The sequence below is a fragment of the Haliaeetus leucocephalus genome, unplaced genomic scaffold, assembly GCF_000737465.1.
Source record: "Haliaeetus leucocephalus isolate CR32 unplaced genomic scaffold, Haliaeetus_leucocephalus-4.0 Scaffold373, whole genome shotgun sequence".
In the NCBI taxonomy this organism is placed as follows: domain Eukaryota; kingdom Metazoa; phylum Chordata; class Aves; order Accipitriformes; family Accipitridae; genus Haliaeetus; species Haliaeetus leucocephalus.
The window spans coordinates 8,545,950-8,573,796 of record NW_010972809.1 but is presented as its reverse complement, the minus strand read 5'-3'; the positions used below and the strand labels follow the sequence as shown (position 1 = coordinate 8,573,796).

General features: G+C 43.7%; 1 protein-coding gene across 2 annotated transcripts in view; it reads right to left on the bottom strand.

Moving 5' to 3' along the window:
• Positions 1-19,634: 19,634 nt before the first annotated feature.
• The window catches only part of DUSP22 (dual specificity phosphatase 22), a 45,055-nt gene continuing 36,842 nt past the window's right edge, over positions 19,635-27,847 (bottom strand). For both annotated transcript variants that reach the window (XM_010573287.1, XM_010573286.1), the window contains 2 exons: positions 26,290-26,461; positions 19,635-23,426 (listed from right to left, as the gene is read on the bottom strand). In XM_010573287.1, the coding sequence (XP_010571589.1) occupies positions 23,241-23,426; positions 26,290-26,461 (358 nt within the window). In that variant the 3' untranslated portion in view covers positions 19,635-23,240. The remainder of the gene's footprint in view (positions 23,427-26,289; positions 26,462-27,847) is intronic.

Below are 27,847 nucleotides of genomic sequence, written 5' to 3'. Positions count from 1 at the left end.
GGGGGGGGGGGGGGAAGGAGCGAGGTCCGGGCTCGCATGAAAGTCTTTCTTAGCGCCTTTTGGGTTTCAAACACGTGTTTCGTGCCACGACGCTTTCTTGTTGTTGTTCTGTTTTAACGTCTCCAACATACATCCACATCCTTTCTGCCGTAACGTATCAGATCAAAAAACCAGTCATCGCGCGCGGTGCTGGCAGGCCGCCGGTGTGGAGGGGACACGCAGAGTTTAGGATATTAATTGCAAATCTTCAACGCCATCTTCTGAAATTTAAATGTAATTATCGCCACGTTTTGAGGGAGAAGTGAGAAGTGCAGGCGTTTTTAGATATCGGGTTTATAACACGCCATCCATCCTCTAAAAAAAGAATTGGCAGTGCCTGTCCGAAATCTTTTCAGTCACGAGTTAAGGCACCTTCAAAACATTGAAATGCGTCTTTGAGATTGGAGGTGACTGCCACCGTGAATCAAGATGAGCAACCACAGCTTTACCAAAAGACATCTGAAAGACTATCTGAAAATCCAATTTTGATTCCTAGGGGCAAGACTGTGTGGTATTCAGGGCGCCAACTGTAATTTCGTTAAGTATGAAACCACCTTGAAATATATCACTATAAAATGAACACTTCTAATGCCTTCTCTCTTTTGCACCTTTTAAGGCAGCAAATTCTGGGCCAGTGTGAAACATGCAGGTTTGATCTGCATTAGGTCAAACCCTTCTGGGGAAAAAAAGCATCTTTCTCAAATGCTGGAGAATGTTTTGAAAAAAATAGTTGTTCTCGTCCAAAGAAATCCATGTGTAGAGAGGTAGATGAGTTATACATTCAAAAATCTTTAAGAGAAGACAAAGTCAATCATAAAAAACCCAGACAGTACCTATGTGGGAAATATTACCTGGCTGGGTGGTTGGTTGCTGCAAGAACTCGAATAAGAAAACTGTCTCCAGTTGCCTAAACGTTAGAGGGGATGCTTAAAGCCAGACCCTACATGCACACTCGGCCTTTGCAAATAAGTCTTCTCATGAGTAAGACATGCTAATCTCATTAGCTTTGCTGACTTCGCTCCTCAGGGTTTCTGGACATCAGCCATTTCCATTTAAAATGGAAAAAAAAATTTAGGACCACCATTTTGGTCAGTAAAGTAGAAAACTCTGATCAATAACACAAGTGTGGTGTCTGCGTTAAATGCTGCAGCAGCGTGCCAGTAAACTTTCATTGGGTGCTTTTGCATATGCTGAGAGACAATTCCTCCCTAACGAGCCTTGCTGGCGATCTGAACACTTACAGCACCTCACAGCCTGTTCAGTTTTTCTAGTGATTTCCACACCATTGTGAGTGCCTGACCCTTCAAACCTTACCCAAAAGCCCCACTGCCTTCATGGAAGTTTTCTGTGTCAATGACCAAATTGAAGTCCTCTTGTGAAAACGCTCTTGCTGCTGTTTAACCACGGCAGTCACCGCTGGGCCTCCTGTTTTTTCACACTCTTAAGGTCACACTGACTAAAGGCATGCCAGGAAAAGTGACTGTTTCTTCTCAACAGTTGCTCACAAACCCTCAACGCATAGAAAGCTGGCTTCTGCTTTCACCAAACTCTGCCGAAGTCCCGGCTGACTCACCTGGGAATTGCACCCGAGGCAGAAAGCAGAGAGAGATGGCAGCTCAGGCTGGCTGCCGGGGGCTCTGTGGTACAGTTCCCCGTCGAAAGGTTCAGTGCTGAGCCGAAGAGCACACGTATTAAACGCTCTTGCGCTCAGGAGTTGACTCCTCCTTTCCTTCAGAAAGGGTGCCTTTGCTCTCCTGGGCGCAAAGCCTCTCCTGCCTCCCTAAAAAACCACGGGGTGAACCCAACCTCCGAGCCGGAGGGACCTGTCGGAAATACGCCGGAGGCAGTAGGGCCGGCGGCAGATACCCTCTGAGGATTGCCCCTCGTTCAGGGGCTCTCCCCGTGCCAGAGACCGCGAAATCCCCGCGGGCACCGGCGCAGGGGGAGTTCCTCTGTGCAGAAGAGGAACCTGCCGAGGGGGGAGCGAGGGGCACCCACTGAGGGGCTGAGGGCTGCCCCGGTTGCACCGGCCACCCATCCGCCTGCGGCTCTGTGCTTGCAACAGCAGGTCCCGGTGGGCAGTGAAGGTCCGGCGCTCCGCGCGCTCGCTGCAGCCCAGAGCGGACCCACCGGTGAGCAGCAGCGCGGCGGCCGGGGAGCTCCTTCCCCAGCGGTCCAGCTCTAGTCTTGGGCGAAGACCCCGACCAGGGCTCTTCAGGAACCCAGCAAAGCTTGTGCTGAAGCCCTTGACAAATGACACCAGCACATGAGTTTTCAGAAGTGGATTAAGCCCCTAAAAGTGGTTTTGGAAAGCCCGCAGCTGCCTGTCTACATCTTTAGCTGCCTCAAAACCCCTCTCCTGAGATGGAGGTGTTCGAAAGGCGCAACACCTTGCTGTTGGCACTGGTTTCCACTGGATGTCTTCTTCCCTCAGAAGTCCTCACAAATCCCTGTTACAAGTCCCTGTGAGATGCTGCCCTCCGCTGCCGAAGGCAGCGGCACAGCTCAGACCCCAAGAATCGGCACTATTAAAGCCTCGCAACCCCGCGCTTCAGTCAACAGCTCTCAGGCGTGGGGCTGAGTTCACAAGCCACTTACACAGCAGAAAGACCTCTGTGGATGGCACCGATGGAATCCTGAGACACTGTGGAAATTTGGGGCAGATTCCCAATTACTTTGCTTTATTCCAGCAAAGCACCTGCTCTACAAGCAGTCTAACACAAGTTGCAACAGGCGATTTTAAGCATCGTCTGGTGTCATAAGCGCTCCCTTCTCATTTTGGGAGGCTATTTGCAGTTCCTCTATTTAAAATAGTGACTCCTGAAACAGTGTTAGTCTATCATATATCTTCCATATTACTAATTACACAGTCATTTTAAACTGTTAGAAATAAAGCAAACCGGCAAGCATGGCCGTGTCTTTTAAGCAGAAAAGTCTCACGGTCCAGTTGCGATTATTTTGGGTGGATTTGGTGTACATTTTGTTTTCTTTTCACGTACTTCCCCTCCACTTTGTAGCCAAGAATATTTCAAACCGCCTTTCAGAAGGCTACCTTCATACCTCCTCTGCACATCAGCCCGTGCCTGGGACTAAAATAGGCTTTCACTGCATGTCCCAGCACCTGAGATATCCTGCAGCTTTCCTTTGAAGAGAAAAGGTTGACGGCCACATCCAACCGACGCAGCACGCAAGCAGCAAGGCACCCTTCCCCTCCGCTGGGTCATCAGGCCAGGAGTTTAGAAACCCTGAGTTGACACCTTCACCCCTGCAAACAAACAGCAAAATTTTTACGGGCTTCCCACTCCTCGGGGCCTCCTGGTTAAGCAGCAGGCTGCTCGGGCGGCTAGTGTTGGGCTGATGGTGTTTTCTTTATAAAACAGGCACCGGAGGGCTGTGTTGCTGGAAGTGGGGGACAAAAGGCTTCAGCAGCGTAAGCACTGCTGCCCCATCCGCGCCTGCCAGCCGTGCCCCGAGGGCTCGGGTCCCATCCGGCACCTGGAGGGAAAGGTCGTACCATCGACGTTATACTGCCAGAAGGGAGAGCTCCACCAAGAGCAACACTGTTTGCTGGATGCTGGAGACCGTTTTAATGATAATGTAATCAATATATTCGCATCCAATGGCATTCTAAGCATTAATTTACTTTTTCTGGAAATTGGTGGTATTTCCATGCTCTTCCCGCCCCCCCCCCCCCCCTATTTACCTTTCCCCGTGTTTTCAGGGATCTCTGGTTATTCTTGGATCATCATTAACATCCTTCCCACCAGCAAGCCAATAACATTTCTATTTTCCCAAATGTCATGCTGAATTGCTGACCTAGGATCCAGAGGGCTACAGCTGAACAGCTCTTTCATAACCTGCTTCTGATGCTTTCCGACACTCCCCGCGCTGGCTGGGAAAGGAGATACAAGCAGACTGTGACTTATGAGCAGATTTCTGAAATGAAAAATAACTCGTGTTCAGATTTATGGACTATTTTCTTCAATATGCAGAATATGTGTGAAAAGCCGTATGACTTGGAAATAATCATTCTGAGATTGCGTATCCTTGAGGGCAAAAGCTGCTGGAGGGTATCTAACTTCTATTTGTTTCTATTGCAGGTACAAGAGGTAATTAATAAATACTACTGCTGTCTGAGGAAAAAGCCAAGTGCCCTGAGAGAGTGCAGGGAACCCAAATGGTAGAGAAGGGATTTTCCTTTGGGAAGCCAGAGGAGTAAAGAGGAGTATGAAGGATAGGATTTGGGTACTGCTCCAGTGTCCAAACCGCCTGTTGTAGCCATCTGGAACCACAAAACATGAATGTTTCCAGTCTAAAACCAATGGGAGGAGTGGGCTTTACTCTTGAGGTGCTCTAGGCTTTATTAATTTTGTAAGGGAGAAAAACCTTGGATTTTGTGTGTCTGCACACAGACGCTCATGTGCCTGCATATTGCAGGATGCTGGTAACAATTCCAATTTTGCTAAAAGGTATTTTTAAAGCTTGCTCTGCACTCCTTGAAAAGCCATAAGGTAGCTCTGGATCGTCATCAGTCCAAGCAAGACAAGGTGAAGCTTCCTGAAACTTCAAAAAAGACCTGCAGTCACACAAATCTGATGATTCCACCAAGTTGAGGAAATGAAAACATGTGAGTGAGTAGTGTTGCGAATCAAATCATCAACATTATGAATAAAAACAATATTGAGAGTCTGTTGTTGAATGAGCAAGAAATTGGACTTCTTGTGTGCCGAGGTTGGTTGTGAAGTGCAGCAGCTTGCCCCAGAGCGGCATCCTTTTCCCCTTCCCTTTTTCTGCATTAGCTCTATTTCTGAATATGGTGTCATCCTCCCTCCCCATCACCCCAAAGCAGTTCAACCTATGCTAGTCCAACCACCTTCATCGGCAAGCAGCAGTTATGCATCTAAAAAAAAATTGAAAAATTGTGGGGAAAAAAAAAAGAAAAAAATTGTAAGTAGTTTTCAAATAAAAAAAATAAGGAATGCATGGTTGCCATCACTTAACAAAGTGAATTTCTGAAAATTTCTGAACAGAAATACATAAGTTATTTGTGAATAATATGTTTGCTTTGTCTTGAAATAATGCCTGTTTAATTCACAGGCAGTCATTGCATATTTGTTATTCCCTGTCACCGTCTGAGCAGCTGACGTGTTGATGACCTTCACCTCTCTTCCAGCTGTCCCTCATGAGTTCAGGCGAGGGAGGGAGCCGACTGCTCAGGGAGATGAGCATCACAAGGAGCCTGGTCACTCACCTGGTGCCGAAAGGAAATCTCTGCTCCCACGTGCTTTTGCTTGTTCTTGTTTCTTTGCTGATTGGCATTTGGTTGAAGAAACCAAAAGCTTCCTGTTTTGTGGAAAGGGGAAACACTCAATTTTCTGAAAAACTCAGATTTTTACCAGTCACCATTTCCATTCTTTAAAATGCCATGTATTAAATAATAGTAAGTACCACTCCCTGTATTTTAAAGGATCACCCCCAACACAAAAGCTTTGGAGAGACAACCTGCCCTTAAAATAAAAACATTGGGCTGAGCATGATGTATTGCTGCAAGAATTTAAAATTTACAACAAATAAAAAGCTCTATTGTGGAAGCAGATCAAGAAAAAAGCCATATCTTTTTCCTGACTACTTTTAAAGAAGAATAGAGAACTTTTTTAGAAAAAACATTTTTTAAAAAATGTTGAGTTTTAATATGAAAACTCAAAACCTGATGTGTTTGGTATTTGACAAAACAGAAAAAAAAATGAAAAATGTGTTAGAATTCTCTTTTCAAGGCTTTAAAAATGTACATGTTTTTATTTGCTTACCATAGACAGACTGTTTTAGCACTTTTATTTTGGTGCTTTCTGGTTTGCTTAAGTGCAAAAATATTTATCATCTAATGACCTCTAGTAAACAAATCGGCCAGTTCTGCCTCATGTTCTGGTGCTGGCCAGGAGATGCTGAGAACAACCTCTCCGTTAACTCGAGTAATTTGGGACACATCTCTACTGGGCAGCTATTGAGGACTGCCAGTATCAAGCGAAGGAAACTAGTCCCCACTAATGTGGGGCACAGCATGGCCGCGTGTCCCCCCCTCCCTGGAGTAACGTGTCCATCCCGCTCCAACCTGGGAGCCTTCTAAATCCAAAGTGTAGGAGTACCTTTCCCCCCGCCCCCCATATACAACCTGCTTTGTTTGGAGTAAAAGGTGGGGTGGACAGGCAGCTAGATTTCGGGCCATCAACCCACCTGGCCAAATTTCTTCAGCTATGTCGTATCCTCAGAGCATTGCCCATAAATGTAGTTTACACGCTGCACTTGGCTGAAGACAACATGACTAACGCTGACAAAACCACTTACTGCATCTTGATCACAGGAGAAGTTAAACCAAGTTGGGGATGGTATCTCACCGGAGTGAAGTGAGGTGGTACCTCGCGCTCCAGAGGTGGTACCTGAGCTAAACACGATTTATTATGGTGACGAACAAGGTAAAGGCTGAATTCATGCCCCGGGAAAAATTCCCTTTTTGGACTCCATTTCCAGACTGCGGGACATGCAGGGAAAGGGTCAGGCCGGCTGTTGCAGGAGTGGGACAAGGATGCAGCCGGTGATGGGGGGGCTGCCACCTGGGTGCATGGGCTGGGGTGGGACCCCTCAGGATCGCTCTCCCGAGTCCTTTCCTCCAGCAAGGAAGAAGCGAATTTCCAGGGATTTGGGGAGCACTGAGCACTGGCTGGCACGTTGGTTGATTCCTGGTATGTTTTGAGGTTGTGAAGAGTCTGTGGCTGGATGACACCCAAGTGTTGGACATCCTGGGACGTGAGAGCCCTGTGCGCTGAGGAGGGGAGGCTGCTGGTGTGACCGCTTCAAATATTTTTGCTTTAACCAATCTTTGCTGGCTTTCATACCAGCATAATGTAAGTATTGTGCTTGGGTTAATTTGTATCTAAGTTCAAACCCACACAGTTTCCTGGGTTCAAAAGATCAAGTTGGTTTTGTATATTTTGGGGTTGAGGTTCCACTTCAAAGAAACTGAGCTGCAAGTAGCCCAGTTAAATCAGAAAATGACTTGGAGAAGGAAGGGATTAGGGTGACACAACAAGAAAAAAATCACTGAAAACTAAACACCAAACATTAAAAAAATCCACAAGATCTCTACTGCATACGTATTGCCCATTCTGCTCCCACTACCTACTACAATTCTCCGTTAAATATAAAACTGTCTGGCTTTTTCTGTCCTTTTGAATTGGAGCATCTCTGTGAAAAGCAATGCAAAGGAGGAATTTAAATGATAGAGAAAACAAATGAGAAGGGAGGGAGGTTTGGGAAGTTTCACAAAAACCATAGATGTGGCTGCCACTGAGAATTCCCTGCTTTAAAGAAACTGGGAGGGTCTCCTCTTGTTTGTGGCCACTGTAGGGTGGAAATAATGACTTGTGGCACATACATCCCTTTGGAAGGAGATGTTTCAGAGACCATAGGTATAGCATACTCTGTACAATTTCAAACATGATTTGGTTTCATCCTATCTTGATTAGTGAGGGGTAAATCCTCAGCCTGGACTTACTGAGCAGATGGTGATGAGATGCAGATGGTTGTGAGAAGGAGGTGGTGGCGATGGTCTAGCAGTTTGTGTTACCTTCTTCTTTTTGATAGACAAAAGAGGAACTCACAGCCCCAAAGGAAAAATATTTAGTGAGCCAGGGGGGCTACAACCTAAATTATTTAAAGAAAAAAAAAATCCACTTATTAATTGCTCTTCTTTAGGCAGCAACACAAATAACCTGCCTATGTTTTTCTGTTGAGGAGAGACCTGACTCGTCACTCACAGCAGCACAATGCAAGTTTGGCTGTGATCTAGAGGGAGCGAATGCAAGCCCTAAATGAATGTACAGTGGTATTTCACTTTGAAAAGAAGCGGGTCAGCCCTATTAGATGTGCAGAAGAATGATTTAAAAGGAAACAAGTCTTTGTAAACAAGGATTTCGGTAGAGGGCGAGAATGGGGGATAGCGAGTATGTCCAGTCAGAATTTCTCCTGCTATCAATGATCAGTCTAGCACGTACATAAAATCAGTGAACGCTTTCTGAAAGTTTTCAAAAACATGAAACACCTTCATTAGCTGCAACACCAAATGCAATCAAATGTCACTTTACAGCACAGTGCCAGATAAACCACTGGATCCACAGCGGTTTCAGCTCCAGCACTCGGATCACGGGGCAGCACAAACCGCTCAACAGGCCAGCTGCCCTAGGCAGGGGCTTTGGTGCAAGCTCTTGCAGGGGGGAAATCATCCTTCTGCAGTCCTGTGACAACGGGGCCATTCGTGTTACAGTCCTCCTTGCCAGGTGCCTTTATAAATGAGAGGGAATGGGAGCGTGGAGAATGCTCGACACTACAAAGTTTTAATAAAATTTATTAAAGTAACCTACCTCTCCTGGGATCAGCCTAGAGCAGCTTTGACATGGGTTTTCCATACTGTGGAGTAGGGTGGAAGGGGCAGCGAAACCAGTCTTCTCCTCCTCACTGATGCCTCCAAACAGCAGGCTATTGCCAGGGGCCAGAGGAGAGCGGTGGCTGCATTGCTCCTCAGCTGGCTGCGAGGCACGCTTCTCCCCAACGGCCAGTAAAGCCTGACGGATGCTTCTCCTTCCTTGGAGAGCCCTATTAATGTTAATAAGCCTTATTTCCAAAGATGCTGAGAGCAAGTAAACACCTGCGTGATGGAGGATAAAACTGCTAAATGCAAGGGAAAATACGCCAGAGCTGAAGTATTGTCAGAAGTCAGGAGGAAACTTCACAACTTCTTGGCCACTTTGGAAAAAGAGACTTGGCTGCTTTTGGAAATGTCTCCCTGAACAATGAATACATGAAATTATAGTAACAATATGTTATTACATCTCCTCCCACCTTTCTCCACTCCAGATCACAGCAGCTTTTGGTATCACCGTGTAAGGAAGGGCCATGGCGATCGTAGTGCTGCATCCCCAAAGGTCTTGTCAGGAGAATAACATTTGGGACCCAGTGAAATTTAGGTAGAGGAAAATCTTACGCCAGGTACTAGTCTGCGTATGTGCTGGCAGGGAGAACTGGAAAAGCTCTGCACAAGTGAGAGTGTGCGCACACACATCCAGAGGGTTTCCTATGGGCAGTGTTTGGTTTTATACTAACTTGCTTCGCAGCGGCTGAAGCAAAGCGCTTTGAACACCAAGGGGAGATTTGCAAAGGTAGGGAGGGAAATTTTCAGTGGCGGTGGGGTGCTGCTTTCTTTTTAGTGACATGGGAAAAACTCGCCTTTCGAAACATGTTGTCCACCTCACTTTGTTTCACTTTATCTCAGGAAAATTCTGAATATTCTCTGAATTTCACCTGACAGTTGATGCTGGCCCACACTACCTTCTGAGGAGTTAACAGCTGCAGCAGCTGTTGACAGCTGATGCAGCCTGGATGGCCTATTGCATTAACTTTTTTACCAAGTTACTCTTTTCTAATGGTGAAAAAAAAGAGATCTCTGCATGCATGGCTACCCTTGGTTAGCATGAACAGGAAGGATACTCTGAAGGGTGACTTACTAGCATGGGCGAATGCTTCCCTTTTGAAGCAAAATAAAGTTTTTCACACTGCCGGTGATGCAGGTTTAGCCATGCACACTCTACCGAAGGCGCTGCATGCTAGAAAACACCAAGAAATTCCCTTACCCACTTAGCGTTACTCATTTTGTTACATAATTCTTTTTTTTTTTCTTTTGCTGTGGATTGGGTCAAAAAATACAGTGCCTGTTAAAAGAAAAAAAAAAGAACTGTCTCTTGTGCTTGTTTATAGCAAATGCAATTCTGGCTGTGACTGAGCGGGAAGGCACCATGGGCTACTGGTCCAAGCAAGACGGCATGGACAACTTGCCACTGGTTTTCTTGCAGCACCTCAGACCCATCATGGGACAGTTCATCCCTCCTTATTATCACCTCTGGATATTCAGACCTACCAGACTTACAAAGGCCTCCAAAAATCCCCTTGCAGTGCTCCCCAGCTCTTACTTCTTGAGAAGACGACAAATCGCTGCCAATGGTTGCTGCAAAGAGCATATTGTCAAAACCGCTAGGTTTTTTAAAGCTTCTCTAACCCTTTTCTTTCACAGACATTTAGTACTTGCAGAAGGGAGAATTTATTTGTGATAGTGCAATGGTATGAGAAGTAGAGAATGCGATTTCGTTTTATGTAAGTCAAAATCCTGTTACATCTCTTTATTACTACATTAGCCTTTCCACCACACTGGTGCTGCAGCTGGCTGCCTGGAGAAGGGGGGGGGGGGGAGAAAAAGAAGAAAGAAATGGCCACTTGGTGGCCTTAACAAACTGCTGCTCAAAGCACCGAAAGCCAGATCCTGCTGTCACTGAGCTCAGAAGGAGTTTCCCCACAGGCTTCACTGGGGACAAAGCATCCAGGCCAGGAGCTGCCTGTTGCAGAGAGACAGACAGTCCCAGTCCTGCCAATGCAATGGGCTGCCTGCTGCTATACTGCCTGAGCAGCTCTGAATTATGAGGTTTCCCTCCCCAGCTGCAAGGCAATGACTTTTTAAAAGACTTTTTGAAAAGGACAGACAGCAGCATTTAAAGGGATGTGGACAAAATTCCCTGCTGGCACAGTGCTTCTTGAGTAGTGGTAAATGCTCCGCATAAAATGGCACACGTATCAGGGCTTCTGAGGCATGTCTCTGGTGAGGACTTCACTGGCACACTTACTTCCAAGCCTCCACAGCACTGACAGCACCATATTACTAACAGCAGTCCCAGGACACAGTTTCAGTGATGTTCCCTGTCCACCTAAACTCCAGCCTGAAACCTAGACCAATAACCATTTACTGTGTAATGTATCTATCTCAGTGTGTTAGAGAGCAGTGTCTAGATACAGTAATCCTATGTTTGGGATAGCATTTCCACATCAGACACTCAGATAAAATCCTCTCAACTAAGGATCGGGAGAGCTCCAAGTACTGGTGCTTAATTTTTGTAAGCCAAATGAGGATCATATATTGTTGGAGAAGCAGTAGTACAATCTGTCCTCATTAGGAAAAAAAAAGAAATATCTGACAGGGACAAAAAAAACTCAACATCATCATTACTGCTGCCCGAGGCTCAGCTGGGAACCCATATTACAAGGGCTGCTCCAGCTCTGCTTGGGACCAATTCTTTCCTCTTCCCTCAAAGGTCCCCTTGAACTAAGTTCCCATAATTTTGATGCTCACCAGAGGTTGGAAGAATCCTTTTCGGAACTCCCAATCTATAAATTTACACTTTAAAATATTAACTCACATTTCCAGAGCACAGAGGCCATTCAAGGAAGGTCCATAAGGCAGAACGGGGTGTTCCAGCACAGAGAAGTGACACAGAGTGGCACAAAAGCAGCAGAGAGTCACCTCCCTCTTCACTTTGTGAATGCACGAAGCAGCTACAATATGCAGGATTGACAACTCGTGTTAAGTGCCTCGTGGTGAGAATAACTGGTGCCACTAAATGACGCAAGCAAAGGAACTGATGTTATACCTGCAGAACTCAGAAAAACTATTCAGCTCAGTGCACACTTTAATGAAGCTCCTCAGAGCTTAAGGGAGCAGAGGTTATCCACCTGTAACATCATCTTCCAGCTGCATTTTTGGCTTCCTTTCACCTTTCCAAATAGGCAGGACTTTAAAGTACAAAATATCAGTACCAAGAGCAGAAAGCTGGGCCTAGCTTCCCACTGCTCAGGAGAACATCAGGTGTCAGCACGGGCTCATGTAGTCTAAGTCCACAAGTCCTAAATTTTCTCTACTGATGCGTTCATCCTCTCTCCTCATATTCCCGCTCCTCACTAGAAGTATTACAATGGTGCTGTAACCATTGCACTGGCAAGTACAGTTTATTACCAGCCAGTTTGTCTATACACTCTGGACTAAAACCATCAGTTTGGTTAGTTGTGTTTTCCTTATTGGATTTTTTTAGTGCATTGAGATACAATAGTCAACGTAATTCTTGAAGAAGAGTCCTTTTCCTTCCATCTGTTTACATGCAATATTAGGCATCTTTTGTGCTCTCTCAGAAAATCCAGAACAAAAACTTAACTCTACCTCACTGTATCTTTCTCAAGAAACTGATGCAGTTCCTGAAAGTTCCTCTAAATTTTCCTTCCAATTCCCACAGGTGCCACTATTTGCTTGTACAGTTTTCCCCTGGTGATAACGCAGCAGGAAACCAACAGACCAAAATCAAAGCCCTGCTCAGCTTTCCTCTAAAAAGCACCATGATGCTTTTCTCTTAGCTTCACTGAGCCAGGCCACTACAAACCCCATTAAGGTCAGGTTATCTGTTATGACCATTCACCTTCTGGGCCTTGACAAGCAGGCACCGTGACTGTCCAACACACCAACAGTGACAGAAACTGAGAATAGTTGGTGCGAAGCTCTAGAAGACTGTAGGGAAAAGAGAAATTTGATGACAACCCAAAGTCATACAATGACTGCAAGCTTTTCTTTTCTATTATGTTTTGTGTGTTACTTTCAAAGACGATCACAGCAGACATCTGCATAAGTCAAACAACTGTCTTGTTTATTGTTCAAGCCATCAGATGACAGGAGGATTTTAAACACACCACCTTGCTGGAAGTTCTTTTGAAACCTTAAGATAAGGCTATACTTCATCGGTAGTCTTGTTTAAATAAATAAATTACACCCCTCTAGAATGTAATCTTCATAAAATCTTCCCACACCTAACTATTATTGACAGGTGGAAGGGAAGGTATATTGTAATAGAGGTCTTCTTTTTTTCTGACTGCGACAACTTCCCTCCAGCAATGACTTTGCATCTGCAGGGCCTGATAAAAATCATCCCTGAAATGTGAAGCTCCCATTTCATAATGCTGCAACAACATGCGACAGACCGAGAATATTGATCACCCACCTTTGAAGGGTGGCTAAAAAGCAGAACTGCCCAAAGCGTCGCCGACTTCTGAAAATGTGCATTAAAGGCTTATCTTAAGATTGCACTCCATGTTTAAAGCTTCCCCTGCAGGTCTTCAAGGCTAATCCTCTCCCAAACAGAACATGTTCAACATCACCACTGCACAGCCAGCTCCCAGTTGCCCCGGGTACGGCTTATCCAGCTTGCCAGTGTACCGCGCCATGGGTCAGTGCTCAGCTCAGCCCGAGCTGGGCAGGCTCAGCCCTGGCCTGGCTCTGCGCATTCAGAACCAGCCCCAGCTCACGAGCCCTCCGAAAGCCAGGGCAAGCCGTGTGTCGAAGCACAGAGCCAGCGGCGAGACTCAGGCAGGCAATCCTTGTCGCTGTGCAGGTTTTACTCTAGGTGATGGAGACGTGACCACGTTTATTGCAGTTTCCCAGGAGAAGGTGGTTATTACATGCAACTTCATTGTCAAATATTTCCTTCGGGCATCATTTTTGTAGCTGCTATTGAGATGGGGTTTCTCGTGTCTCATCCTGTCCCTTCTGAAACAAATGTACTCCTTAACCACAATCTAGCTCCTGCTTGCTTTAATTGCAACTGCTTGCTTAAAATATCCACTGCCCATTTGCCCTCCCTCTCCCCCAACACGCACACAGGTGGAAATTCTCTTGCTCAAAGGTTCACGGGACTTCATGAAATGTGAAATTAGAATACAGCTTGTTTAAAACGACGACTAATGCCTTTCTTCTGCAGCCCACAAAGCATTCTTGTAACCAAAGCCACAAAAAAGGAGGTATTTTTAAACAAGCCATGCGGATTGATTCACTGATTACTGTCTCCCTCCCCATTATTGTTTCCCATCAGAGCTAGCAAGCTACTCTCAGCACTCACCAAACCATGCTCTCCCTACTCTTACCTCAGCTGTTTCCGCAGCCCGGTTCCTCAGATGGGTTATTTTCAGCTAGGTAAATCATCTATTAGTTTCTAACCATCCTAATGTATGTGCTTCAAATTAAAAGTAGATACAACTTTGACTTTGTTGAACGAATGAACAGCACAGAGTTCAGCAACCATCTTCATTCAGTCCTGAAGGGAGGGACGGAGGCTGGAGGAGGTATAACAGTCCCAATCGCCCAGCTCAGCGCTGGAGGCAAACACAGAGAGATCAAGGAGACCTTGGCCATCAGTAGAAAGACAGAGGCTTCTCCAATACGCAGTTTGGATCTACTCTGGTTTGAAGTTAATGGGATTTTTCCTTTTTAACTGAGGTGCCCACAGCAGGCGCTGCAAGTTCCCCAATCCTGCTTGAAATTCAATGTGTTTCAAGGCATCGAGGCTCCCGAATCACTCAAACTGAGGAATGGAGGGTCAGTCCCCACACACTGACCTTCCCCCAGAAATGACCGGAGAAGGGGTGCTGACTGCTTTTCACACAACTGCAATGCATTCAGAGAAAAACAGCTAAGTCAAGGGGGAGTCCCTTCTGCTGCTGCCTGGAGTTTCCAAGCCATCTTTGGAAATGAATCAAATTCATGTCTTCCATGAAACAGTCCAAAAGTAGCAGCAGCAGCAGCTTGGCCAAGGAGGCACTAATTTTGTTCCTCCTCCAGTTCTCATCTGCCAGAACAGCTTTTATTAGATGTATTCTCCATATGCACTTTCTTTCCAGAAGCCTGGGGAAAATCAGGACATCACTTTTTTCTAGCATCGTAACCATATATCCAAAGTATAGGAAACAGCAGAGATTCCCTCTTTTTTTTTTTTTTTTTTTTTTGCCTGCAGACTTTTTCCTGGAGTGCATGGAACATATCTCAGCACATGTATCATGGGTCCTTACCACACTACCTTCAGGTATTCCAATGCTTTAATTTTTTCCATATGTTGTTCCTCCTCCACTTGTCCCCCCCATCATTCTTGACATCACAGGCATGTTACATATCCCTACCATGTAATTTTTACCTGAGATTTTGTGTTCAACAGATGCACTTTGCCTAGGGCAGTCATGACCAGAATTGCTGGGGACCTCTTCTGCTTCACTCCATCTTTTTCCACGTAGGAGCAAAGACATCTGCATTTTATGTAATTTACATTGAAACACAGCAACCAATACCTGGGGAATCAGACCTTGATTTTTCCCAATTCCCATCAGCACCCAACCACTATCCTGGGCAGCACAGCGCTTCTTCCTGTGCAGGTGGACTGAGGTGTTAAGAATGAGCAAGAAGCCACCACAGCTCCTTGCTCTGCTTCAGAATCTCTGTTACAAAGGTATTTTAAAACCCCTCAGATGGGGAGCAGATACCCCTTTTAACAATACACAGCCAACACCAATGCAGTCCTTTTCACTGGGGACTTCGCAGAGACATACCAGAGAGTCCTAACACTTTTCTTCCCCATTTTATTGGGAAAATTAAGCAAACCAGAACTGAAGCAACTTGCCTAGTCACACAGCAGATTGTAGGAGATTTGGGAGCAGAAGCCCAACTGCTTCTCAGTCCAGCATTTTATGGACTGGACAAAGGTGGCTGTCTCTCAATATGCCTTCTTGGTAAGCCGAAACCACAAAACTTTTGAGTCAAAAAGGACTATTGAGCTTCCCAGCCTTACTACATCACAGGTGCTCTTGCAACCCTTTCTATGCCATTTTGGAGATTTATGTGCATATCGGGGATGTATAATTCTAAGGGAGAAAAGCCCGGCTAGAAATATGTGAGATCTCACAAGACAAGCATTTCTTCCAGCGCAATCAACTTGAGGCAAGGTGACAACCCTGGGGAAATGAAGGTCAGCTCTAAACACGTCAGAAGCCCCACCTCAGTCCCTTGAAAAGAAAATATGATTAAGAGGAGGAGTATTTAAGATCCTTCCAGAGACAGCAAAGTCCAGAGCGCACTTGCAGTGAATTAGTATGTTACTGTAATATACTCTGATGGGTTCTGTATTGTGACAAACCTTTTCCCATACCTCCCCCAAATTTATTACTGATGGTTAACTTAGAGTTATACAGCCTTACCTAGCTGAGAAATGATAGAGGTATACTTGCATAGCATCCAAGATTTGCAGAAATGCAAATAGTTTTCAGTATTCTCAAACAGAAGAGTCATTTTTTTCTGGGGTAAATGGTAGCACTAGCCAGTAAAAGCCCAACCAGTTCACTTGTGTGCAACAGAGGCACATTCCACATCCTGCAAACAGGCCCAGGATGCAGACTTCTGCAAAAATAAGGCTTTACTCAGAGGACACAAGCTGTTGCATGACATACACCATCTTCTAGAGGAATGGAGATCTTTATCAGGTCTGATAAGAACATCACTGCAAAACAGACATTATCAAGTAAATAAGCTACCTAAGGACAGACAAATCTCATGTCTAAAATCTGAGCATTTGACCAAAGCCTGCATATCACTCAGGCTTGGTGGTTTGTGTTTTTTTCTTTTTCTTTTCTTCTTCTTTTGAGACATTCAGGGATTACGTAAACTATTTTCTGGGAAGTTGCATGCTGCAGACTTACTTGCAAAGTCTTCCAAAATGCAATCCTTGTGAAAATATGCAGTGAGCAGGCATAAACACAGCAATAATTCTGACATCTCAAACACATGCTTTCTCTAAACAGAGGGCAGTTTTCCCCTACTTAGAAGCTTTCAACAAAGTCCCACCTTGCCTTAAAAAGCGAGGAATACAGAGAATCAAGTAAAACACTGTTTCACTTGCATCAGTATATGTATGCATCAGTATTATATGCATCAGTAATCTGCCTATGATGCTGGTCCATCAATGAACATTGCTTTTTGGCATACAAATAAAAGCTAAATATCCCTTTCTAATCTTTCAAATGTCAGGATCACAACTGTCCTGGATGAGTCTTACTTTTCCAAAACATCCAGTGCTGCACAAGAGCCACACTGCCACAGATGACAACATCCACATAAGTCATGGCAGGCATGGCAAACAACCACCACCACCATAACAGGACAGATGCACAAACAGCAGGATTGTATTTGTTACCACAATCAATCAAATCAGCAACCTTATAACATAAGCTTTTTTTATTAATACACATTTACAGGAAATAAATTGTTCGCAAGCCACATATTGGCACTGACTTATCTTGACTCAAGAGCTCTGGGATAAATACCAGTTATTTAAAAAAAAAAATTCATCACACACACACACAAAAAAGGGGGGGAAGGAGGGGAGGAAGGGAAGAGATTCAAGAAATTGTAACAAAAATCCCATCCCCTGTATCTGACAAATTAAATAAAAACTCACTTGCTTTCAGAGAACGAAGGGAAGAAGGGGAATCAGAACTCAGACTTTCAAAGGGTCCATTTGTAAATGCATCTGCCCAGATCTAAAGCTATGCTTTGCTAACGCCTGTGTGAACAGATGACCAAGCGAGCAAACAACTGAAAAACACCTTGCACTTCAAGTAGCTTGGATGTCTTGGTTCTTCTGATCTCTCTATTCATAGTTCAGTGAATAATTGAGGGTACAAACCTGCACATTCATAATTGCCTCAACTAAAATGGAAACTGGGTGCAAGTCTGGCTGAAAATCCCATTTTTTGAGACTGCTTGCAAATGCATTTTACTCCCAGTTTACTGCAGATGTGTTCAGTTCACACGAGCAGAATTGAGTCTCCTGCAAGGACTGACCTACGCAGTTGTTCAATGGCAAAAAGGCACCTCCTGCTCCCACTTCCTTAGATGCCTACTCCTAGTAATTACGCTAAAAACTACATGGAAACTACAGGAAGTCATCTTGCTACTCACAAGCTACTCACTTTTGGGAAACTGCAGTTTGCAGAATTCACTAGAGCAGAGCACACATTCAAAAATATATAAAGAAGTATTTGTTCCCTGGGTGAGGACAGATTTAATACTGGACAGCAGCTAAATGTAGCAATGAAATAGTTAAATGCACAGGAGCTGGGGCACATGGAAAACGAGAACCACATTTAAAGCTCTGCTGAGAACGAAGTGTGAAAATAGCTGTTTCTGTCGCATGCTTTTTGTCTCCAGGGGTTTCTACAGAAACACTGTACAGTGCAAGATCATCTTCCTCATGCTGTCTAATATTTTCTAGAGACCACCATTATTTTCCCTGCACCAGTACAATCTTCTTGACAAGGTGGAAGGACTCTCATGATTTGCTGGCAAAGCCCAAACTCCTTATCGGGTTATAAGCACGTCTAAGGACATGCGGGTTTGCCCTCTAGTTCCCTCAGTTTACTGCATGGTAGGACAGGACTACGTGAATCAAATCAGAACTGCCATTTTCTAGAACTCACAACAGTTACATATAACATTGAATGAAACCAGATATACAGCTAGGAACAGTAGTATGGCACCACGGTTGCAGCACAATTGTTACATGTGATTTGGATAAAAATTGCCCTTGAGAGGTGCTAAGTGGTCAAAAGGAAGACAAAGCAGCAGCGCATTTTTCATTTGGAAACTGCTGTTTTCCTTTGGGAGTAGGGGGAAGCCTCCTCTAAAACTTAAGAGACTTTCCCTAGTTCACAAGGGATTACATTTTAAACATGTTTTCCATCTCATCAATGCTGTAGCACATATATCTAAGGCATTGCTATGGATAACATCTAGGATAAAGGAAGTAATTACACTATAATTCATGCTTCACAAAGCAGTCTGCATTGAATTTAAAGTCTTTTCATAGAAAGATAGGAAGAGGACTGAAAGACACATTAATACAATCAGTGCCATCCCACTTACACTGCAGATGAACTGAAATATTCTATGAACGAGGTGCATCTAACACATTCAAAACTATCTACAGACACATTAACTTTATTCTAGTGGAGGGTATTATTAATTAGTTGAATCCCTGAGATCCCTTAGGAAACATCCACACATTCCCAGCAGTCTATAAACTAACAAGTGCTGGGAGAGGGAGGAGAGTCCAAAAAGAAAAGACCCAAACCCCAGTGTCTGAGCATCTAACTTTGCCTTCATGGTGAGGGGGTCCCACTGCAAGGACAGTTCAGCCTTCAGCAACAACTAGAGTGGCCATGACATCTGGCTACTTAGGCATGACTGATTATACTTTCAGGTTGGTGGGGTTTTTGTTTTGGGGGTTTTCTCTGATTGTTCAAATGCCAGAATTACCCTCTTAGCAGGGGCAGTGTCAAACCAGAAATTCAGTTTGTTAGCTGTGGGAATTTAAATGGGGCTTTTCCCCCCCCTTACACTGTTAAGTTTTTAAATTTTTTCTTCCCTGAGAATCATCATCTGCCACTTACATCAGCTTCCCCTGACAAACCACTACTGAGAGCCTTGAGTCTTGGCAGTCTGTAAACCAGCTAATTAAGCCCTAAACCAGCGTGCTATGGAAAAGAAGGTATTTCAAAAGAATAAAAAATTTGGATTCACCATGTACCCTGTTGCAATGATGGGCCAGCAACAGTAAGAGCAAGCAACATGCAACATCCTCTTGTGGGACTACTATCAAAAGATGCTTGTGCTGCAGATTCTTGAACTCACCTGGAAGAACTTTGTGAAGAGAAGGGAAGTCTCAAGAAGTCTGTGTGCAGGAGAAAAAAGTAATCTAAATACCAAAATGAGTTAGTCTTGTACTCTTACTGTACCCGCAGGGATACAAATGGTGAATAGAAGCCTTCTGAACACTATTATTGATTTCAAGAAATACACAAGCAGATCAGGTGTTAACATTTACTTTTATTTATAAAAAAATTGTAGAACGTATTAAATACAAACATTTGGAAAAAGCAATCAAGGCTTCACTAAGATGCCCAGGAAGAGGAAGACAGAGAATCAAGAAGCTTACCAGGTTTAGAGTTTTTAAACTAGCTGAACTAATTACTATAATTTTTCACTGACTTCTTTACAGGCAGTGGCCATTATAGCAACCAATGTTATTACTGTCCTTTTTAAAAAACAGAGATATGATTTGCCATATCTTCCCACTCAACCACAAAATGTAAGGAAGCAACTCTTTCCAGGTTAAAAATCAGAGTAATAAATACTAATGCATTTACCCATTACCTACATTGTATAACACTAAACATTTGCTTATAATCACACATGGATATCAAGTTTAGCCCCCCAAAATTGATTATACATTTCAAATCTGGATATCCAATAAGGTGTTATAAACTTTATACATTTTCTAGTGAACATCAAAATGAGGACGGTGTTTTGAAGTACAGAAACAAAATAACTGAATGCATCACCTACACTATAAAGGCCAACTACTAAGAGGCGGACTGGGGTCTAGTCATGTTCCAGATAGCTGGACAATCCTACAAACTGCCACTGAAAGGCTGGTTGGAAGACAAATCATGTCACGTTCTCAGCCCACGTTAGCTCCTCTCCCTTTCTAAAAGGCCAAAGGTGAGAACCGTAGCTACCCTCTCTTCTGCACCTTGTGGTAATAAAGGAGTAAACTATCATTCTGCTCTCTACGTGGACAAACCAGATTCAAGTTTTCTTAGACTACAGTTGTTCTTTTGCCACTCTTAAACACAGTATGCAGTACATACAGACCACTAAACAAGATGTAGAAGCAAGAGACTACAGAAAATACCTCTTCTGTCTTTTAAAAAGAAAGTAGTACTTACACTGGCTGACAATATGGCACTCCCCCTGTCTTCCTGCTTTACCCTGTATCTGCTTTCAAGCTGCAGCATAATGCACATTGATGTGGCTATATGGCCCTAAAGCCAAACTCAGTTCTAAAAAAAAAAAAAAAAATCCTATTTGTGGGACTGACTCTTTGGGGATAACCAAACTATTAAAAAAATCCAGTATAGAATAATCTTGGACACACAAACATTAACAGATGTCTCCCATTCTGCCTTGTATTTGTCAGAACAGAAAAAGAATTGCCAAGTTCCCAGCACTCACAGGGTTACTACCGCAAGGACGAGAGTGCCAAAAATGTTATGGGATACATAGCGTTGGCAGTCAGCTACAGGATGGACTAACTGGATACCTGCAAGAGTGCAAGCAGAATGCTTCTGACAAAGCTGCCCTTTGGGGACAGGCTGAAGTTGCACTACATATCCTATTGTGAGGAGCGGGTTGAACAAATGGACCAGCATCCTGAACACGTATCAGACCCTGTTACGGAGGAAAGCATCTTCCATTACCACATCCACCCTCACAGCACAGGGGAGACTGCCAACATGGGCACTGTCATGCTGGAATTCCTAAACAGCTAATTATTTGCAGATCAACATCTTCAAGAAGAGCTAAATACCTCTCTTACCAGGCAAACACAGAGCAGTTGCTGGATATACCAAATAGGTAGTGGGTCATTTAGCTACAAGCTTGAAAACAGTCAACTGCAGCACCTTTCCCAAATCCAACAGCACCCCTTACCACAACATGGACATGATTATCCTGCTCTTGCTATGTTCAGTACACTTAAAGCACTTAGTGCAATGAGAACCCTGACGCAGGCTTGGACTCAGATGAAACGGTCAGGCCAGTTCCACCCCATTCCCTTTTTTCCTTTTTTGCAATTATTCATATGCAAGACCCATATTTCACAAGCCATAACATATATTTTTTGAAGATACTTAACAACATATATTTAACAGCCAGAGCTTACTTGACCTTAGAAGCCTTGCTCCCATCCAAAGAATTCACTGAGGTCAGAGTACCAAAGAAATTGAAAGAGACAACAGTCTATTTAGTATGCTGACTGCTTCTCGCTCAGTGCTCAGCTTTTAGCATGATATACAGAACACTTAAGCAAACAAGGGGTTTGGTTTTGTTTTTCTATCCTGGCTGCTTGGGAGGTATTTTTTATTTTCTGGAATCTTCAAGAAAAACAGGCCCTTCCATCCTCTGAGTCAAAGACAAGAAATCATGATCTTGGCATCACTGCTACCCCCCATTACACCATCAGAAATCAGTACACTGCCCAGCATCCCTGGTGGCATATTTGAAGTTACACTCTTAGAATACACTTGAGTCAGGCAATGGCTCCATTCCAGAAACAAACAATGTTACCAAGAGCGGAGTATAGCCCCTAGTTTTAACCTAGTTTAAAATGTATTTTACAAATGCATTCCTACAAATCTGATCACAGCAAAACATATAGTGGTTTTAAAATGGCAGAAAGTTGAATTCAAACAACTCAATTTTTAAACCAGTGAGAAATATGGGCAATTTTAAAAGGAAACAATAAAATTCTCAAATACAGACATTTGTGAAATACACATGCACACGCACACTCTCACACACACACACACCCACTTACTTCACTCAGTGTCAGATTAAGATTACACAAGGCAATTTTCAAGGTTGCATTTACAACCACCATGACAAGAACAGCATTTTTGAGGTAGCTGAAGTCAAAGAGCAAACCACAGCACAAGCAAAGAAACAGGTGCTCGCACTCACACCGAGCCCACTCTTTGGAGACACGTTATCATGTGCGCAGGGGCGTGTGTTGAAGAGGCACGTGTTCCATGGGGAATGAAGTTCAGCAGCACTGGAGACCTGATAAACTATTCTCCAGAGAAGCTTATGCTGGGAGACCAGATGCACGATCAAGGGACCACGGCTTAAATCACTGCACATCAGCTGAGCTGTGGTAACAGTCTCGGTGCTCTTGGTCTGTGGCAGTTCTACCGACAGCTCTGTCTCACGTGCACTGAAGCAAGTGCAACTGTGGCAGTTGAAGATGTTATTACTCAGAGCTGTCTGTCCCACTTCTCTCTAGATGCTACTGTTGGTAGAAAGGTACATGTACCCATATCTCACCTGCTCCGGTTTGCAGCCTAGCATTCCAGTTCGAGCCCACCTCCACAGCACTACTTGCCAATGGACTGTGAACAGGAGCAGCAGAGACACAGACCTGAGTTCCCTTCTTCAGGTGCAATAACATCTTTGCCACATTAATGGTGCAGAGATGTCAAACTGCCACAGTTTGAATCATGAGACTTCATCTCAGAGCCCTTTGCTAGCCTACAACAAAAGGAGTTGAGCTAACCTCACAGCAAATGCCAGGCAACGTGGGCATAAGGGGATAATAGCTGTGGCTGGCTGACAAACTGGCTCAGCCACAGTAACTGGATCATGTCTCTGGGCATACAGAGTGCTTGATCCTGCCCAAATTATAAAACTGTGTGAAACACACTCATACACACACACATAATGTAGTATTTTCATCAAGAAGCTTTCTACAAATCAACTCTTTGCATGATTACTGCTGAGAGTCCTGAAGATGGGATGGAAATTATGGCAAGATGTTTTTCAAAGGTAGAAAGAAAAAAAAATCAGCCTCCTATGATTAGGTCTCTGTTGTGTAGTTGCTGTACGAGAGAGATGGCACAGATGAGAAGTTGTTATTCCACTGTCTTCCTCCAGTACTCTGCTGCAACTCAGCCTGCTCTTTATATTTGCTCAGAAGATTTTTGGCTTCTTGCAGATCCTGAGAAGAGTTTTCCCCATATTCTTCTTTCAGCCACTGCCTGAACTGCAAAAATTGAACATACATACACAATATGATGAAACAGTAACATGAGACTGGTGCAGAAGTAATGCTCCTTCCTGTCCTACAGAGTTTCAAGAGCCTGTAAGAACACAAGCAGTGCTCCAAATATTGCATGTCCTTCAACAGCAGCACAGAATACACAGGCACAGGAACACCCATTTGAAATCACCAAGATCCCTTACATCCCCTAAAATGACACACTAGCATAACAGCTTGGCTGACTGGAGTAATACAGAGTAAGGAACACCCACTGGGCAAGGACATCCTGGACTTAAAAGCACACTCCTTCTGTTGCATATACAAACAAGATGAATTAGCATGGAAGCTAATATGATCAGCCAACTTGCCCAAGTCACAACAGGCTGCAAGAAGGTTGAAGATCAGAAAGTGAACCACTCATATGGGTTTTTTATCCTAAGCCCACAAACACCAGTAGTAAAAAATGTACTGTAGATATCAAGAAACGTATCTTCTAGGAAGAAAAAGTCCAGGAGCTTTAAAAGCTATACAATAGGACCCTATGTTACTGACATGAATGACTGAATATGGTACATAGTAACAAATGTATCAGGTTCAGTTGAAGGTCAGTCCAGCTCTTTATCCTGGTATGAGAGTAGCCAGATGTAAATGCCAAGGAAAGAATCAGGCAATGTCAGGGCAATAATGCTGGGACCTTTTCCCTGGTCATTTCCTTAGCTTCCAGCAATTTTCAGCTCAAGTACTTTCAGAGGCTGAGGCAGTATCTTTGCCTTTGATACCAACAAATTAATTTTTCTGCCATGAGATCACTTTTTGAATCCACAAATCTTTACCACAAGGTATCTGGATGCCAACAGGCTCTGTAAGTACATATTGTATAAAAATCCCGCCTTTTCCTTGATTGGGACCTGCCAATTGATAGCTCCATGTCACATTACAGGGAAGAGTGGAAATCACACCTGTTCACTTTCTCTATTCCACTCAACTTTATAGACCTTTATCACATCCTTCTCTGTCATTCCTTTTCCAGTTGAAGAATTTGAGTCCACCTAGTCATTCCTGACAATCTTGTTGCTTTTCTCTGCAGAAGCAGCAAGTAGACACAGACCCCAACCGTTCTGTCCCAGTGGGGATAATATTCATTTTTCAAGCCTTAACTTTCATAGCTTTGTTCTCTTTGGGGCTCATGGACAGCTTTATCCATAAAGATCATTGACTAGGACATTGGGAGACAAGACCTCAACATAGTTACTCCCTCCCATTCCTAAAAGATCATAAGGTTCTGAGTCAAATCTGAAGCCTCAGGCTACCATGTGGAAGTTTGAAATTGGTGCAAACCATGTTGTGACCTTAGTGGCTAAACGCCTTCCTGTAAGGCCAAGATCTAAAGGACCCCATTCCAGAAACCCCACAGGATACCACCCTATAGTGGCACAGCAAAACACCCATCCCACTGAAATCAGAAAAAAGTTCACACCCTTGGCAGATGGCATTATTCCACTGAAATCAGGTGTGTAAACAGACACCTGCTAAGGATGTGGTTGCTGTTAAAGAGACAGTAGGAAACTACAGCCCAGCCAGTGACTACAGGTGGATATTTCTTTTTGCAACCTACTGCCTCCCCCTCAGTAAAAAAGGCAGAATGTGCCATCCATGGTGGATGAAAAAAGAGAGACGTTACTGTCTTTATCAGGCTATTTGCATATAGCCTTAATTGTCATTGCTGTTAGCCCAGACCAATTAGAGTAGAAATGACTGTAAGGGAGGAAGGAGACAAGTCTGGAAAGTCCCCCTCTGACTTTTGTCTCTTAAAAATCAGTTACTCTACCATTTACGCCAGTTCCAAACGATCCAGGAAACATTCAGTTAAATATTAAAAAAACGCAAATATTTACAGTTGCAAACTGCATCATGCAAAACAAATGGTAATTTCTAAACTCTGAGCTTTCTGCAGCAGAATGACAGGGATGGAATAAAAAAAAAAAAAAACAAAAACCCCCAACATCCTTTGCCTCATGTATTTTGCTTTCTGATTTTAGTTTGCCTCTGTTATGCTTATTAAAAAATCAACAACAGGCACAAAAGCCCAGAGCATGCTGAGCAATGGAAAACGGAGGGGATGGCCAGAGTAGGTTGTTAACATAAGTGGAAGTCACCAATCACCCACGGGGAGCAGATCTTTTGCGTGGGACGGTTCTTTTTAGGGGTAAGAAACTGATTTTTTTGTTTTATGAAAACCACTCTGCAGTCTTACTATTCCCTCAGTTCTCCTAGTTCTACAAAGCCTTCAAAGGCTAAGAAGAAAAAAAGGGTCAGATTTGAGACTGTTCTACACATCAGAAAATGTATTAAGTCTCAGCCACAGAAGGCGAGGGGAACATGACACGTAAGTCATAGTGAGAACCTAGTTTAACTCCTGGATAGCAAAGATTTCTGCTTGTGATTTCTTTCCTGCTTACTATTCCAAATGAATGTGTTGGGGGAAACCCACTGTTTTTATGCATCTGGTACTTAACAGGTTGGTCTTTCTGCTGCGTTCTGACCAACTTACTCTTTAGTTTTTACCCCTCTAAAGGTGTCAGTCTTGTATTGTGTCTTAGCACACAGGAAGCAATCACTGGATTGAGAGCACAGCTGGGCAGGAGGTGTTCAGATGTTGTGCTTCATTTCTTCTCCCATGCAGCATTCCCTGATACCTTCAGTTCTATCCACACCTCCCCCAGTGGAGCAGGCTTGGCCAAGAAGCCACTCCCTCAAAGCAAAAACAGGGAATCAGATAAACCACCAAGGCCACAAAACAATGAGAAGTAGCCCATGATCTGACTTGGGGTTGTGTTTCACAGCTCATTTCTTTGTAGTTATTTACCTGATCAACATCATGTTTTTCAAAGTCCTGTAGCTGCCTCTGGAAGCCCATGTTAGGATTGGCACAGGATCTTGCTGCACGGACAACAGACAGTGCATCTTCCCAACCAAAGTCTGTGATGGTCATGATGTAGGCAACCACCAATGTTACACTCCTGGAGACACCTGCAAGGCTGCATGAAAAAGGAGATGCCATAAATTAAGTAGTGCTGTACAGTTAAAAGCATCATTTCCCAACATCACAGCAGACTGCTGTGTTGCTTGCCATGAGGAAGAAATATTACAATATTTGAGTTAAAGGTTTTGGTGCTGCTTTTTCAGATGTATCAGAATAAACCTACGACAAGAACAAGAAAGTGGGTTCTGAGTAGTAATTCATGCGAGACTGGAAAGAAAGAAATATTAGATCTTCACAAAAGCAGGGGACAGTGCACGTGTTCCAAGTTAGATTTAGGTTTTAATAAGTCAGAAATAAGTCACCCACTTTCTTCTGCTTATATAAATCAGAGCAGTGAAATAAGACCGTCCCCTCTCCACCACAAATAAAGGCTTCAGTTTCATGGGGCTGAAATGAACTTTAACTGAACTGTTAAAGTGTGTATGTCTGGTTGCTTGAGTTCTTTTCCTCTTTCTGCTATCCATGCACGGTGCAACTTCCACTGTCAGGACTCCAGTTTCCTTACATGAAAAGCTGGGATAAAGTAAGAATCATTCACTATTATTGGTTTGGCAGCACTCGACAAAAAACTCCCAACTATTACTATTGCGAGTATAAAGAATGTGTTTGAGTTACATTTGTACCAGACTCCTTCACTTGGCATTTCATGAACATTTTATGCTTTTGAAATGCTTCACAAATTTAAATATATGTTTTTTAAAACTCCATCAGAATTCAGACTAATTATCCCTCTTTTACATACATGGAGACTGACAAAATGACTCGTGCACAGCTCTATCATGAGTCAGTAGCAAACTCAGCATTTATGCTCAGGGCCGGTGTACAAGTCCAGTGTTCAAATGACGAGATGACTCTGATTCCAGATATAGACTCAGATATGTCACTTGGACACACAGCACAAAGACTACAACCAATAGCAGAGAGCAAGAAAAAACCCAGGGTGGGATTTCCTTTTCTATTCTCTACAGCCCCAGGAGCATCTCTCCAATCAGGGACTTGCTATTAACAAATGCAACATTTGAATGCTTCAGCAGTTTAAAGAAAAAAAGAGAAAAAAATAAATTTCTGTTCAGTGGAAAATTTTTTTAACAACTCTGAAGTCACCAAAATAGTTGTTATAGAAACTAATCAAATTATAAGGATTACTGAAATCACATTTAGAAATACAGTGATTAAAATAATGGGAAATAAATAATGCATCTCCAGTCAAATCAAAAAACCAAAAAGTCCTACAAAAAGGTCTGATCAGAAGAGAAGGTCAAGAAGAATTTCTTGGGCTCCTTTTATCTCCAGGCAGCTGCCCACCCCAGTGACTCAGAAGTCCTAGCACGACGTTTTAATAGCATTTGCAAATCTTCTGGGGCTCTTCAAATAATGGGAG